The 14,861-nt window shown below is 35.4% G+C and overlaps 1 protein-coding gene, 1 long non-coding RNA gene and 1 pseudogene across 2 annotated transcripts; all 3 read left to right on the plus strand.

The window, feature by feature from the left end:
• Positions 1-1,370: 1,370 nt before the first annotated feature.
• Positions 1,371-5,166, plus strand: LOC120145329 (annotated as a pseudogene).
• A 760-nt stretch (positions 5,167-5,926) lies between these two features.
• LOC120145151 (receptor protein kinase-like protein ZAR1) lies at positions 5,927-9,589 on the plus strand. The gene is made up of 2 exons (XM_039159044.1): positions 5,927-7,497; positions 8,839-9,589. Exons 1-2 carry the CDS (start codon positions 6,003-6,005, stop codon positions 9,468-9,470), a joined length of 2,127 nt encoding a protein of 708 aa, XP_039014975.1. The 5' UTR covers positions 5,927-6,002; the 3' UTR covers positions 9,471-9,589.
• Positions 9,590-10,841: 1,252 nt separating this feature from the next.
• On the plus strand, positions 10,842-12,603 carry LOC120145244. Its single transcript, XR_005518112.1, has 4 exons — positions 10,842-10,936; positions 11,050-11,156; positions 11,884-11,918; positions 12,062-12,603. It is a non-coding gene; the product is annotated as an uncharacterized LOC120145244 (long non-coding RNA).
• The last annotated feature ends 2,258 nt before the right edge of the window (positions 12,604-14,861 follow it).

Raw genomic sequence — 14,861 nt, forward strand, 5'->3', positions numbered from 1 at the left:
ATCTTTTTATTGTCACAAGTGATATTTTAATTTTGTCAGTAAGATCATTTAACTATTTAAATGATACGATCAAGTCACATACTATTAATATTTAACGGGAGCGTTGACATGTCAGTTAATAAAATTGATATAATTATACATTTAGTCCAATACCTATATATTATACTAATTTGGTCCTAATTTTAATTTAGAATGTATACATATTGAGGATCATTATGTAATTATATCAATTTTGTTAACGACATATGGCTTGATTGACATCATTCAAATAGTTAAGTGGTCTGATTGACAAAATTGAAAGATTGATGGTCAAAAAGAAAAAAAGAAAACAGTTAAGTGGTCATAGATATAGTTTACCGTAAAAATTAAAGAATTTTCATTTCATCTTAATTTGACTCCTAATTTTAATATAATTTAATTTGAACTGATTTTATCTTGAGATAATAAAAGTATACTTAACCCTAAAACTTTAACAAAAAAATTTGATTGATCTTAAATTAATAAAAATTATAAAAATAAGAAACAAGTATTTTAATAAATATTTCATCATGGGATGAGTAACTTATATATGTTTGCTATTATATTATTATTTCCAAATTTTCTAATTAGGTCCCTATGTTTTAGAATAAAAAGAAAAACTTTTTATATTTGTGTCGAATCGAGTTGAATATGCATCTTTATCTCAAAATTCGAGTTGAGTTCATGTGAACATGGTATGCTTCTCAGTTCGAGTTGAACTAGCCAAAATCTCGATCTAACACAATATGTTACCATCCCTAATCCTAATCAAATCGGATTAAAACCCATCCGTAGTAAAAAAATTATCATTCTTAATCAACGACAAAATTGGCCCATTACGGTAGCCCAGAAAAAAAACTTAGGGAATTAGGACAGTTTGACTTTCAATTTGAGATCTACGACATTTGTTACAATACATGAAACTCGTCTCCTAGAGGTGATGAATACTAATAAAAAAATATTTTTTCAAACTTTACCCCCCATGTGATAAAATTAATAAAAAATATTATCGTCACCTAGAGGTGATTAGTTTGTTAAATACTGTAACAAATTTCGTAGATGTCAAATTAAACCATGTGCCATATAACCCTAATTTTTTTTCTAAGTGTCGTATTGGCCAATTTCGCCCTTAATCACTTATATCATTGTTAGGCCCAATCTCCCAATCTATTGGAGATCTAGATATTGGGCCATAGATATTGATAGGTGATATCGTGAATTCTGGATTATGGGTTGATTGTGCGTTGTCGAAACTACCGATCTCCGTTTTGAATAAAAAATTGGGCCGATCCAAGACGACCCAAACAAGCTGATTTTCTCATTTCCAATAGCGCAAGAAAACTGGGAAAGAACGTAGAGAACGAACCATTTTTCCTCGTATAATTTCAGTCTGCCGCAGCTTATTTCATTCGATCTCACTATTTTCCCCTGCTTGAATCGAAAAGGTTTTCTTCTCACCTCACATTTGTGTGTGTGTGTATATGTGTGTATGTATGTATATGTCGGAATTAATATTTTAAAGAGAGTGTTTTGTTTTTACGCCTAGGGTTTATGTTGTAATTTGATTATTGGGAAAGAATACATCATCGGATGCATCGAATTTTCTGATTCTATCTCACACTTTTTTAGATTTTCTAAGAACCAATCATGAAGCTTGACACCAGCGGTTTAGAATCGGCTGCGCCTGTTTGGGGTGCTCCGAGTGAGCTTGTTGATGGGTTTTCATATGCTCCGTCGTTCGAGGTCCCTAATACTACCGATGTGAGTTGGAATTTCTTGTTAATTGGTACCACTGTTTTGATTTTCTGAGTAAATGGAGAGATTTATGCCTTATTTTTATATGTTTGATCGGTGTATTGCAGTTTGATGGGTTCCAAAAAGAAGCTATCCAGATGGTCAAACCTGCTAAGGGTACCACCACGCTTGCTTTCATCTTTAAGGAAGGCGTCATGGTTGCTGCTGATTCTAGGGCTAGCATGGGAGGCTATATCTGTATGTTTATTTATTTATTTTGTTATGTCTATTTTGCAATAGTTAGATGTTATTTACAGAAATTTTTTGGTTAGAAAATAGTTGACTTATAGTCACTGTGAACTAAACCTTGATGTGTGTGTGTGCGCATGTGTTGAATCTGCTGTTTTGCTGTTGTTATTTTGGGATAGAAATTTAAAGCACTGCTATCATTCCTTTTCCCATGATTTGGCAGAGTCACAGTCGGTGAAGAAAATAGTTAGATATTATTTGCAGAAATTTCTTGGTTAGAAAATAGTTGACTTATGGGGATGTCTAAGGAAAGGCAACCTAATATAAGCCAAAGAAAAGGCGCCACCGGAAATATTAATATTTTTTTAACATTTTCAGTAGAGCGCTACCTAAAATGTTATTTTTTCTACAGGAAATGTTAATATCGGAAATATTCATTTTAGTTAGCGAAATTAACATTCCGGTAGTAAAAAATAATATTTTAGGAAGCTCTCTACCGGAAATGTTAAAAAAATATTAATATTTCCGGTACCGCCTTTCCTTAACCTTATATTAGACTGCCGTACAATAGAACTACTCGATTTATGGTCATTGTGAACTAAACCTTGATATATATATGCGTGTGTGTATTGAATCTGCTGTTTTGTTGTTGTTCTTGTTTTGGGATAGAAATTTAAAGCAATATTATCATTCCTTTCCAATGATTTGACAGCTTCACAGTCGGTGAAGAAAATTATTGAAATCAATCCTTACATGCTTGGCACAATGGCTGGAGGAGCTGCTGACTGTCATTTTGGCACAGAAATTTAGGCATCAAGGTAATGGAATAAAAAATTGCTCTCTTGAGCCAGTGGGATAGCATATGTTTCTTTTTTTCTCTTTTTTGTTGGGTTCGTATTGTTTTCTGTATACTATATATTTTTGCATATTGGGCCATTTGTCATTTTGGCATTCTCTTTGCAGTTTTCATTGATGCTCATATATTGCGGTTTTTCTAAAACATGGGGTTATACAATGTAGAAAGTGATAGTATATTTCCATCTCAGAGGTTTCAGATGAGATGATTTTTTCAATTGGCTCTAAAATTTAAGTGCTGATTTACTGCATTCTCTAGCACATATATAAGAACAAAAGAAGTCGAGAAAAGATATGGTATTTAGCATATCTTACCGGCCACTAAGTATATTCAACTCCCCCTTCAAATGTGATTTACACACACAGATTAGCTGTATATAGTTCCATCATTCAACTAAGGAAAGTTGTTTTCACTCTTTGATATGTAAGCATGTTGCTTTCATAACCTAAGTGGACGTAGATTTATAATATTGGGTCTTTTTCTTGTTAGCAAAGCAAGCTTTTGACTAGGAAGTATTCGATATGAGTTCTCCATACTTTCTGATTGTTTGGGTAGTTAAATTTAAGGCATTCTGGCTGCCTAATTGCCTTGCTGTCAAAATGGAATATTCTCAAAAGAAAGTGGAGCCATTATTTTGTTGAGAAAAATTGTTGGCCTTGTTTCTGTGTTTTCCCAATTACCCTTACATACACAAAGTGCTAATAGATTATCATTTCCATTGATCTAGTGCCGGCTGCATGAATTAGCAAACAAGCGTAGAATTTCTGTTACCGGGGGCATCAAAACTGTTGGCAAACATTCTCTATTCTTACCGAGGAATGGGACTTTCAGTTGGAACCATGATTGCTGGATGGGATGAAACGGTATTTTCAACTAAAATTTGTTCTCTATCCTCCCTTTCCCCCTTGCATTCTAAGACTTTCATGTTTTCACTTTGCTGCCTAACCTTGGTTTCTAGGGTCCTGGATTGTACTATGTGGACAGTGAAGGGGGAAGGTTAAAAGGAATGCGTTTCTCTGTTGGATCTGGTTCACCATATGCTTATGGTGTGCTGGATAATGGGTATGGAATTTTCTCCCCATTCTTTAATTGCTATTGTTCCATTCATAAATGCAAATGTGATGATGTAAAGTTATCACAATCTATTCCCTCTAAAGGTAGATTTAAAATTAAGTTCTTGAAATGATGTCAGTCAAAAATTCTACATAGTTGGCCAATAAACTGCAAAGTTATCATGATCTTCATATTAAGTTAGGTTTAAAATAATGATGTCATTTGAAGAGCTATGAAGTTAGCCAAGCAGCACAGTCTCCTCGTAAAGTCAACGTTGTCTAATAAGAAAGAAACCATGGAGGAGGAATGTGTTGAGTGGGCCTGTTAAAGGCTTTATTGTAGTCTTTTGGTTCTATCCACTTTTATTTGTTGAGCGAGCCTGTTAAATTCTTTTCCCTAGTTTTTTTGGTTCTATCCACTTTTTTGCTCCTGTTGAAGCGCCGTTTTGATAATAAGCATGCTGCTGCCTAATTGAAGCTCCGACCATCACATAACTCTGCTTCAATAAAATCTTTTTGATTGCTGTAATCAACCCTTTCATTAATTTTCTAACTGTGTGTTGGGACGTCAACTTTTCTTGGCTTCTCCCAAGTAAATCATAGATTTTCTATTGTTCCATGCCGTTTAATCAGATTATTTGTGACATTTTTATTTGTCTCATTCTGTGCTCAGCTTTATGCATTCATACACATAAATATCTTGTTTTGGATGTTGGTGCTAGCTATCGGTATGATATGTCCATTGAAGAAGCCGCAGAGTTGGCCAGAAGAGCTATTTATCATGCCACATTCCGTGACGGAGCCAGTGGTGGCGTTGCCAGCGGTATTCTCTCTCTCCCCATCTCAAGTCAACATGAATTTTCTCAGTAATTGTTATATATGATATGCATGTGTTTGTGTGTGTTCCCTAATTTGATGAACTTGTTAAAATTTTTATCAGTTTACTACGTGGGATCAAGTGGCTGGAAGAAGCTATCTGGCGATGACGTCGGGGAACTTCACTACAAATACTATCCAGTGATGCCAAGCACTGTGGAACAGGAAATGGTTGAAGTAGCTGGTTCATAAGCCAACTTGAAGGTGGCTGTTGCATTCATAAGATGGGTCAATGGCGATGTATTCTTTAGTATTATGAGGCAGTTTCCTCAACCTTAAAAGACAATTCGGTCATGGACATGGCTGCAAGTTAATGCTACAAGAACTCTTCCCATCAGTTTGTTATATTGATGTTGAAAATTTTAATGAATCTCTAGTTTTAGAAAACCCCAATGTTTTTATATTTATCATATTCCCTTTATAGATCTAGATGTTATATTTTTATTTCCTTTTTGGTACTCTTCTCTCTCTCACATCCTTCCTTTTCTAGCTTACTGGCATGTTGTTTTCATGATAATAATTAGGGTAAATTGTATTTAGTACCTAAATTATTAGTTTGATCCGTTTTAGTACTTAAACTTTTAATTTTTCAAAATATATAATGTTTAGTTTTTGTTTCAGTTTAATACCCTATCGTTAAAAATTTAGCGTGTTTAGTATTTAAACTGTTAGTTTTGGTTCGTTTTAGTATTTAATTTTTTTTAAAAAAGTTTCTAAACTTAATATTAAATTTTGTACAGATATTAAAATGAAACAAAATCTAAAATTTAAGTATAATTTTAAAAAACAAAAAATTTAGATATTATAATAGTTCAAAATTGATAGTTTAGTATTGATAGTTTAGATATTAAATATATAATTTACCTGATAATTGATAATTATAATAATGAGAGGAAAATGGTTGAAATGATTTTGAAATAAAGACCTCTCAACTCAGTGAGTTGGGCAGTTAACGGTCAAACTCAGTTCAACCCCCATCTTTCATTTTGGCGGGAGGTTGGGTCCCACATTGAGTCAAAATCTCTTCTCTTCCTAATAAATACCTTTGTCTCTCTCTCGCCCTCTCTTCTGCTCAACCAACCTTACCCGTTATCTCCGGTCTTCACTTCACTGCCAAAGGAAAAGGGAAAAAAAAAACAGTTTTTTCAACTCTCTCCTCTTCTGCTTAAAACCCACATTTTTAAACATAAAAACAAAAGCAAAATCCTTTGTATCGAATGATAATGAGGAAACTGCCTCTGTTTCTACTCCTTTTCTTCTTCTGGCTGAAACTCGCCTCTTCTCTTTCCCCCGACTGCCTTCCTCTCCTCTCTTTGAAATCCGCCGTCTACAATTCCCAAGCCTTGTCGTCAACGTTCTCCGACTGGAACGAGAACGACACCACGCCGTGCAATTGGTCCGGCGTTTACTGCACGAACATAACGGGGTCCCCCGAGACACGTGTCGTCGGAATTTCACTCCCCGGGAAGAATCTCCGGGCGTATATTCCGTCTGAGCTCGGGACTTTGATCTATCTCCGGAAACTAAGTCTTCGGAACAATCGCTTTTTCGGTTCTATACCCGACCAATTGTTCGACGCGACGACGCTTCGTAGCTTGTTTTTGTATGGTAACAACTTGTCCGGTCCGCTTCCTCCGTCGATCTGCAACGTTTCCGTTTTGCAAAACGTTGATCTCTCTGGTAATTCGTTGTCGGGTTCTTTGCTTGAGAATCTCAAGGATTGTAAGCAGTTGAGGAAGCTGGTTCTGGCTCGGAACAAGTTTTCTGGTGAAATTCCCGATGGAATTTGGCCGGGATTGAACAATTTGGTCCAACTCGATCTTTCTTCAAATGAATTCAACGGATCGATCCCTGGTAACATTGGGAAATTAAAGTCATTATCGGGTACTCTCAACTTGTCTTACAATCGCTTGTCCGGTAAGCTACCGATAAGCTTAGGTGACTTGCCGGTTACCGTCGGTTTTGATCTTAGAAACAACAATATACGTGGGGAAATACCCGGAAAAGGATCGTTTGCAAATCAAGGTCCAACGGCGTTTCTCAATAACCCTTTGTTATGTGGGTTTCCTCTTCAAAAATCATGTGAGAACCCCATTTTAAGTCCTTCAGGAAGTCAAAATTCAGGTCCGAAATCCGGTGGAACTGAGAAAAAAGAGCTCAGCCATGGGTTAATTGTTTTAATCTCGGTGGCTAATGCCGCCGGTGTGGTTTTCGTTGGATTGATTATAGTTTACATTTACTGGAAAAGGAAAGACTCTTCGAATAGCTGTAGTTGTACCGGGGAAACCAAGTTTGGACGAAAAGGCAAAGGGAAACTCTGTTCCTTTACTTCATTAGCCTGCACTGATCGGTTTCGGAAGGAAGACTCGGAATTCGAAGACCACGAAAGAGTAGAAGGGAAACTCGTCGCCATCGATAAATCGTTCACCTTCGAACTTGACGAGCTGCTTAGAGCGTCGGCCTATGTGCTGGGGAAGAGCGGGCTCGGGATAGTGTACAAAGTGGTGCTTGGAAACGGCGTGCCGGTGGTTGTAAGGAGATTAGGTGAGGGTGGAGAGCAGAGGTATAAGGAGTTTGTGGCTGATGTTCAATCTATTGGGAAAGTTAAACATCCGAATATTGTGAGGTTGAGAGCTTACTATTGGGCTCCTGGTGAGAAGCTTCTCATCAGTGATTTCATCCCCAATGGCAATTTGGCCAATGCCATTAGAGGTCAGTTTAAGTTTCTTTACCATTTTCATGCTTGAATTATTCTGCTTAGCTTAATCACATGTGAGCTCGGATATGATATTATTCTGCCATTAGAAGCTTAGATTAGTCTCTTTACCATTTTCATGCTTGAATTATTCTGCCATTAGAAGGTTAGTTTAGTTTCTTTACCATTTTCATGCTTGAATTATTCTGCCATTAGAAGGTTAGTTTAGTTTCTTTAAACATCCGACGTTGATCATGCTTATGATGGTCTAGAAATGAAAGTGGTCCTAAAGTCATCCTACACATTTAGAGGTAAATCACAGTAGAATATCCATTTGTTTTTGCACTGTCTTGTTTGTGTGAAATGAAAGAAAACAAGAGCACTAATGGTGATGGGTAGGGGGTGTGAAAAACTGGGTTCCGTTAACCGTTAGCAAATTATTTCGGTTGATTGATAAATTTGAATTGTTCAATTCTCGGCCCTAAATGGTTTTTCGGGATACGTTTTTTTTTTTTTGGATTTTTTGCACAACCGTAGTTGTGGGCTAAGAGAGTTATTTCTATCTATGTTATTCGAATTCGGGTGTCTGTCATATATGGGCATCCAAATGGTAGGTCCCCTTACCTATTGGAAAGCCGTGCATCATGTGACTAACCATAACAGGCATTGACTGATGATACAGAGGAAATAATTTTGGCTTTGAGCATTTCAAGGTTTCAATCACAAGGGGTAATGGGTCACAACTCAAGAAGAGGACTCCCTGGATCTTAGATTTGATTTGTTTTCTTAACCAAAATGATTGATGCTGCCATCCCTTGCATGCTTTAGCTTGTCGCCAATTGCTTAATATACTGATCTTAAACAAGTTTTGACTTTGAGCATCTTATCGTTTCAGCCTTTGTATATGAACATCAATCTTGGAACAAAGAAACTCGGATACCCGGATTTCGTCCGGCCATGGTAGTTCTGTTTCGGCAGGACACGTTAGTCTTCTCATTACTGAGTTCTTGTCTCGGTTTATTGCTCGCATAATGCATCGAGTATTCGAATGCTGAACCGGAAAGTTGTGAATAATGGAGTCAGCGCCCTCTGTTTCAGTCGAAAAACACAGAGTTCATACGACCTTTTGAAGCATACTTGGTTTAGCAACCACACAGTTGCAATTTTGTCACATGGTTCTATTACCAGTTCTTTAGTTGTTAGCAAATTAATTTATTAAATAGTAATTTAGTATGAGCCTAGAACACGCAAGAGAGTGGAATATTAGAACCCATTATTATTATTTTTTAGTTTAAAGTTGAATCATTTAATTAATAGCAATGGATTCAAAGTTGTAGATCTTGCATTATTATTCACAGGCAGAAATGGTCAGTCAACAACAATCCTCTCATGGTCGATAAGGCTGAAAATCGCAAAGGGAGCAGCCGGCGGCTTGGCCTATCTTCATGAATGCAGTCCGAGAATATTTGTACACGGAGATGTCAAACCTTCTAACGTTCACCTCGATAACGACTACGGGCCTTACATCTCTGATTTCGGCCTCAACAGACTCATTACCATCACCAGTACTAATCCCTCTTCAGCCGGCGGCTTCATCGGGGGACTATCTTACAAATCAATCCGAACGGAAGGAACCAACGATCATCGAGCACCGGAGGCTAGAGCCCCCGGCGACCGACCGACGCAAAAATGGGACGTGTATTCATTTGGAGTCATCGTACTTGAACTGCTGACGGGGAAGTCTCCTGAACTATCGTCAACCACAACGACTTCCGTCAAAGTCCCGGACCTCGTAAAGTGGTTGAGGAAAGGATTCGACGAAGGTATCCCGTTGTCGGACATGATCGATCCCATGTTGGCAGAAGAAGTGCAGGCGAAAGAGGAAATGTTGGCGGTTTTTCACGTAGCTCTTGCATGTACTGAGGTAGACGCCGAGGTTCGACCAAGGATGAAAACTGGTTCCGAGAATCTTGAAAGAATTGGAACATAGTTAAAGATGTGAAAAAACAAGAACAAATCATTGTGGATTTCGTATTCAGTTCTCCTGAATGGCTCACAAATAGGTCCAAAGTTTTGCTGAAAATTCATTTGTTATTGAAGACCAATGCGTCATAAAAATTCCTTGTCCTCTTTTTAAATTAGCTATTTTTTTTTATCAAATTATTTTATTATATATAAGTTATAAATTTGATTTATATACTATTAATTCGATCATTTTTAATTGTCTGCTTTTTCATAGAAAAGGGAGAGTTCAAACTTCAGATATTAATCATAGTAATGGGGTCAAGTAAACAAATGATCCCTATGATTTATATATTTTCGAGTGTTTTGACTATTAAAAGTTATAAAATGATCCATTGACTGTAGAAAGTTGTTTTGTTGACTCATTTGACTATTAAAAGTTACAAAATAGTCACTTAATTATTCATTATGTTCTATACTCGTAATTTTTCGTTAAAATTTTGACAACAGATTGATTTGTACGCTAATCTACTGACTTAGATATGATAAAAATTTAATCTCATAATCTCAAATGATTGTCATATGTCAATCAACATCTTAACGTCTAACTCAGACGATCACTACTTTTTTTTAACGGAAAAGAACGATTCAACTCCCTATAATAAGAGATCTTTTGTAATATTTAATAGTTAAGGGACTTAATAAAGTAATATCTTATAGTTAAGGGACCATTTATATACTTTACCCTTATTAATAAGACTATTAAGTATTAACCACCGAAATAATAAAACTATCGGTTAATGATAGCAATTTATTAATGTATGACATGTGATTCAATACATAAAGTTTTAACGTGCACTCGAGATATTTTTTTAATTAAGTTAGTGCGATCACAAAATAATATTTATTTTAGAGATAATGAACATATAATGAATATTTAAATATCTTATTATAGTAGTTGGTACTTGAACTTGTGACCTATAAAAATAATAATAATTCCTTTAACCACTTAGATAAGTTAATTCATGGAAGATATTAATCAAAGTAAATCAAATAATGTACTTTCGTTAGAAGAAAAAAATTATTTTTACTATTAATTTAGATCGAATATTATAAATACGAGGATAATGCTACTAACCTAATTTGATCAATTGACCAACGTCAAAATTTAAACCTATATTACTGTTTAACAGATCAAGTGTTTAATCTGATTAAATTAATAGATTGTTGATTATTTTGATTAATTTTAATTATATATTTTTAAGAAAAATAAAAATAATAATTTTTGAACCAATCATTCAAGAATAACATGACGAATTTTTTGTGACGTGGCATTAAAGTAGATGATACTTTTTTCCCGGGTTAAATTGGCTCGAAGTGATCCGAAACTACCAGATTCATAAATCCTCCCGGTAAAGAAAATCAAATTCGTAAGTCTGATTTTGATCCGAACCGAAGCAAAATCAATCGATCGAAGAGGGATCCAAAAGCATGGTAAGAAACCTAACTTTCTAATCTTTTAAATTTGATAAATGGCCTTCTTCATTTGATTTTTCTTCTTTTTTCGAATCACTGATAATTACAACTTTTTTTTGGTGCGATGTCAGTCGGCACTCTTCAATTTCCATTCATTTTTAACGGTAGTGTTATTGGGAATCTGCACTTGCACTTTCTTGAAGATGCAATTTCCAGCACTCTTTGAACAGAGAACCGGGTATTTTTTGTCCACTGACGCTCTTGCTATTTTACTTCTCTTTAGTTTATTCATTTATTAGTAAATTTGTACTTACATTTCCTTTTTTTTATGATTGAATGCTTGATTGGCTTTGAAATTTGTAATGGCTAATTTAGACGGGGGATGATTGTGGAACTGGATTTCTCTTTGTATATACTAATTGTTACAAAAATGAAATAGGAGAGAAAAGAAATGAAGACAGATGACTAAGCTAACATTCAGATTTCTGCCTTCCTCAGTGTTTGAGCATTTGAATTTACTTCTTCTAGCATTGTTTGACCACTAACCCTGTTTAAAATCTTAGTTATGTTTTGATTCTGATTTCAATTTTGTAATTTGAATTGAATCCGAATTTTTGGGGCTATGTAAATATAGCCACAATGATATTGCTATTAGCAAAATATTCTTATCGGTTCTGCCATTGCTAAAAGTTCACAGGAAGTATCTGTGTTTTTGTATTCTTCTGCTTTCCTTTGAATAACTTGACCTTCCTCTTTTTTTTCTCCAATGAAGAGGTTAGATTATATAAAATTATATTAGTTGAGTTAATCTTGGCTTTATTTAATCTTTATCGTTTATCTTTGGTAGCAAAATTGTTATTTTATTGTTTCCGTTTCTAGCATTTATAGGTGTCACTTCAGTTTCATTTCATTCATTGGAAGTGTTGGGAATGGAGCTTATGTGGTGTGATATGCTTATTTGTCAGGTTTTGAGGTTTCTTTCGGAAGGCAGCCAGAATAGGTGGGGGGTTTTCTGTTTCTTTCTTTCTGGTAGCATTGAAATAGGCATGCCTATGTTTTCTCTTTATGTATCTTCTCTTAACATATAATGCATCCAATTCACTTTTGGGTTGGATTGGATGGTGGTATTATTTTGACTGAAAGGGAAAGGGGCAACAAAAAATGATGCCGTTGAGCAGCAGTCCAGGGAGGATTAGGTCAGGTTATTTTAACATAAGAATGAGGATATTGATGCTTCATTTTCTTTGCAAAACATTGGAATACTTCAATACTGCATTAGCTAGAAGCAGTTGAATCCTTCTCTGCATTTTAGTTGTATAACCAACTGGCATGTTTTGACTCTCAGGTTTACAGTGTCATTTGATGTGCATGAACAATGATTATTGTAGTAATTGATTCAGATTTTGTTTGTAGGGATCCATTATGAGATATGATGTATATTTGAGCTAGTATCTCTTTTGTTCTATTTGTGTAATAGGGTTCCTCCCTGCCATTTTGTTCCTTGAATTACATTTGTAAATGGACATGCTAATGTAAATATTTATGTGGATGAAATGTTTCATTTGTAACAAAGATATTTTTTCACCTCTCTTGACTAGATGCAGTAGTAAGTTGTTTCACCGGTGTTTCTTACGTTAGTGTGTTTCCTGGACTCCTTTTACTTTTTGAATTTTGTTCCTTCGAGAGAAATGAAGGATGCATCTTGCAATCAATGAGTGAATCCATGCACAAAAGTGATGTGGGATTCTAGTGGAACCATTTTGTATGTAGGCAGGGGAAAAGGATCAAATTGGCTTGTTGCTACTCTTTTATTAGCCATGCTTTACAACCTGTGGGACTAACATATATATTTCTTGGATCAGGTGAACGCTTAAGTCCTTGGGTAGCTGTAGGATGCTTCACGATGGGGTGTCAATAATATTTTTCTAACCATGAGCACCTTTCGCTTGTTCGATGGTGGGATTCGTTTCTTACATGTGGACCAATGTATCTCTTGTCAAAATTTGACATGGTTAAAGGGTTTGTATGATGAACAGAGTTTTGATAACACTACCAAGAACTATAAACAAACTTATTTGAATTGTACCTGAGCATTCTTTGGCAGATTATTTTTCCATTATTTTCAGTTTACCTTTCATGCTTCCATTACCAGTGGCCCTAAAGCTAAGTTGGATGGCCAACTACAAAGTCTACAATTGCCAAGTTTGATTCCTTTCGTTTATATTATTAAATCTCCTAGCCTTTTCATCTTCTTTATAACTGTTTTTGTAAAATCTCATTCCTTTGATCAATCTAATTTACCTTTATTTCCTTTTGTACAAAGGAGACTGTAACATATGGATAGAGAAAAGAGTTGCAGGTGCTGAAATTCAAACTTCAGATTTACTAGATGTCATCTCTTAAAGGTAGTTTGCATGGACCAACTAGATTAAGTTTTGGATCATATTCCTTTCTTTTCTGTGCAGTCAGATCCTGCACATAGGGGGTTGACAGGAGAAAAGGCATCAGACTATAGAATGTCTAGTTTTGGTTTTATTGTGATGTAATAAGAAAGTGCCTTACGCATTTATGCTTCTATTTAATCATAGTTGGTACCGTAAATATACCTGTCCCTTGCCCTTTGCAAATCATGGAATTTTGAAGATATAGAGAGGGGGGGGGGAAAGAAACAAATCAACCGATATCAAGGCAGTAGGTGACTTAAAGCAGATAGAAATACAAGCAATTACATAAGCAGTGAACCTATGCTTGAATCTCCTCAAAACCATAAGCTTTTCACCACTCCAGTCACATGCAGATAGGATAATCTTCTTCATAGGCTTCTTTCCTTTACTGCTTCCTTCAGTGACCGACGCCGTTTCTCCATTGTTTTCTTCATCTTCACCCGAGTGGAGAGGATAGCTCCGCAAAAACCCTCTTCTGTTATTGTATTCTTCATAACGAAAGCTCCTAGTTCTCACCCCATCCTCTTCATCCATACCTAGGAATATGCTTAATATCTGTGCCCAAGCCTAAGAATGATCAGATTAAGTTAGGGTTCTATATATATTTAGGAATCGGGTAGCTGACAGGATGATGAAGACATAAAGGTAGGAAAGAGATAACCCAAGAACGATGGCAAACAAAATCTTATAGTATTTGGTTTTCCCAAGGTTCCTTAAGAATATATTTTCTTCCATTTTTTATTATGCTCTTGATTTCTACAACGATATCATTGGTGGGGTTTCATTCCTTTCGTGAATCAATTAGATTTCTTTATTTTCTTTAATATATTTGTTATCTGTGAAAATTTTCTGATATTGTCTTGAGTTCTACTCTCGTATTTGTGAAATATTTGGATATGAGTATGAAGATATGATCCTTCAAATATATAAAAGGAACACTATAAGTTTCTAGCACAGCCTTGTAAAAAATCATACCCATGGTTATATTGTGAAGGTTTTGCTTTCAACTTGGAACACCTTTGTTTTTATAAGATTAGTTCAGGCTTTTTCTTTTTAGCACCGTCGGTATCCGACCTATTGGCCAGTTCATTTAGATAGGGTTTTGCAGAGGCTTATTAATTTATTATAAGAATGATCCTTTCAATTTAGTTTTCTTCATTCACAACGTCAGAATTTGAATTCCTGTAAGATTTGGTACTTCAGGCTTAATTCGATTGATTCATATATCTAGCTCAGAATATGTTTAGAAGATTTGGAATTCACAGTTTAGTATACGCAATATCTTCTTCTGTTTGCAGGTTAAGATTTTGTTTGTTGTATGGAAGAAATCCAACTAATGCAAGGTACAGTATCTCTGAAATTTTGGTATATTGGAGTCTAGTTATAGGCTTGAAACTTTGATTTGGGTTCCATTGAGTTCAATTTTTATAATTTTTACACAATCATGCATAATGTTTAGTTTTTGTTTCGTTTCAGTACCATGCCGTTAAAAACTTAAC

This window comes from Hibiscus syriacus, unplaced genomic scaffold (assembly GCF_006381635.1).
Source record: "Hibiscus syriacus cultivar Baekdansim isolate YM2019G1 unplaced genomic scaffold, ASM638163v2 tig00110893_pilon, whole genome shotgun sequence".
In the NCBI taxonomy this organism is placed as follows: Eukaryota; Viridiplantae; Streptophyta; class Magnoliopsida; order Malvales; family Malvaceae; genus Hibiscus; species Hibiscus syriacus.

Coding starts and splice junctions, on each gene's coding strand:
- LOC120145151 (XM_039159044.1), top strand. CDS start 6,003: ATGATAATGAGGAAACTGCCTCTGTTTCTACTCCTTTTCTTCTTCTGG. Junction 7,498..8,838: donor TTTGGCCAATGCCATTAGAG/GTCAGTTTAAGT, acceptor TATTATTCACAG/GCAGAAATGGTCAGTCAACA.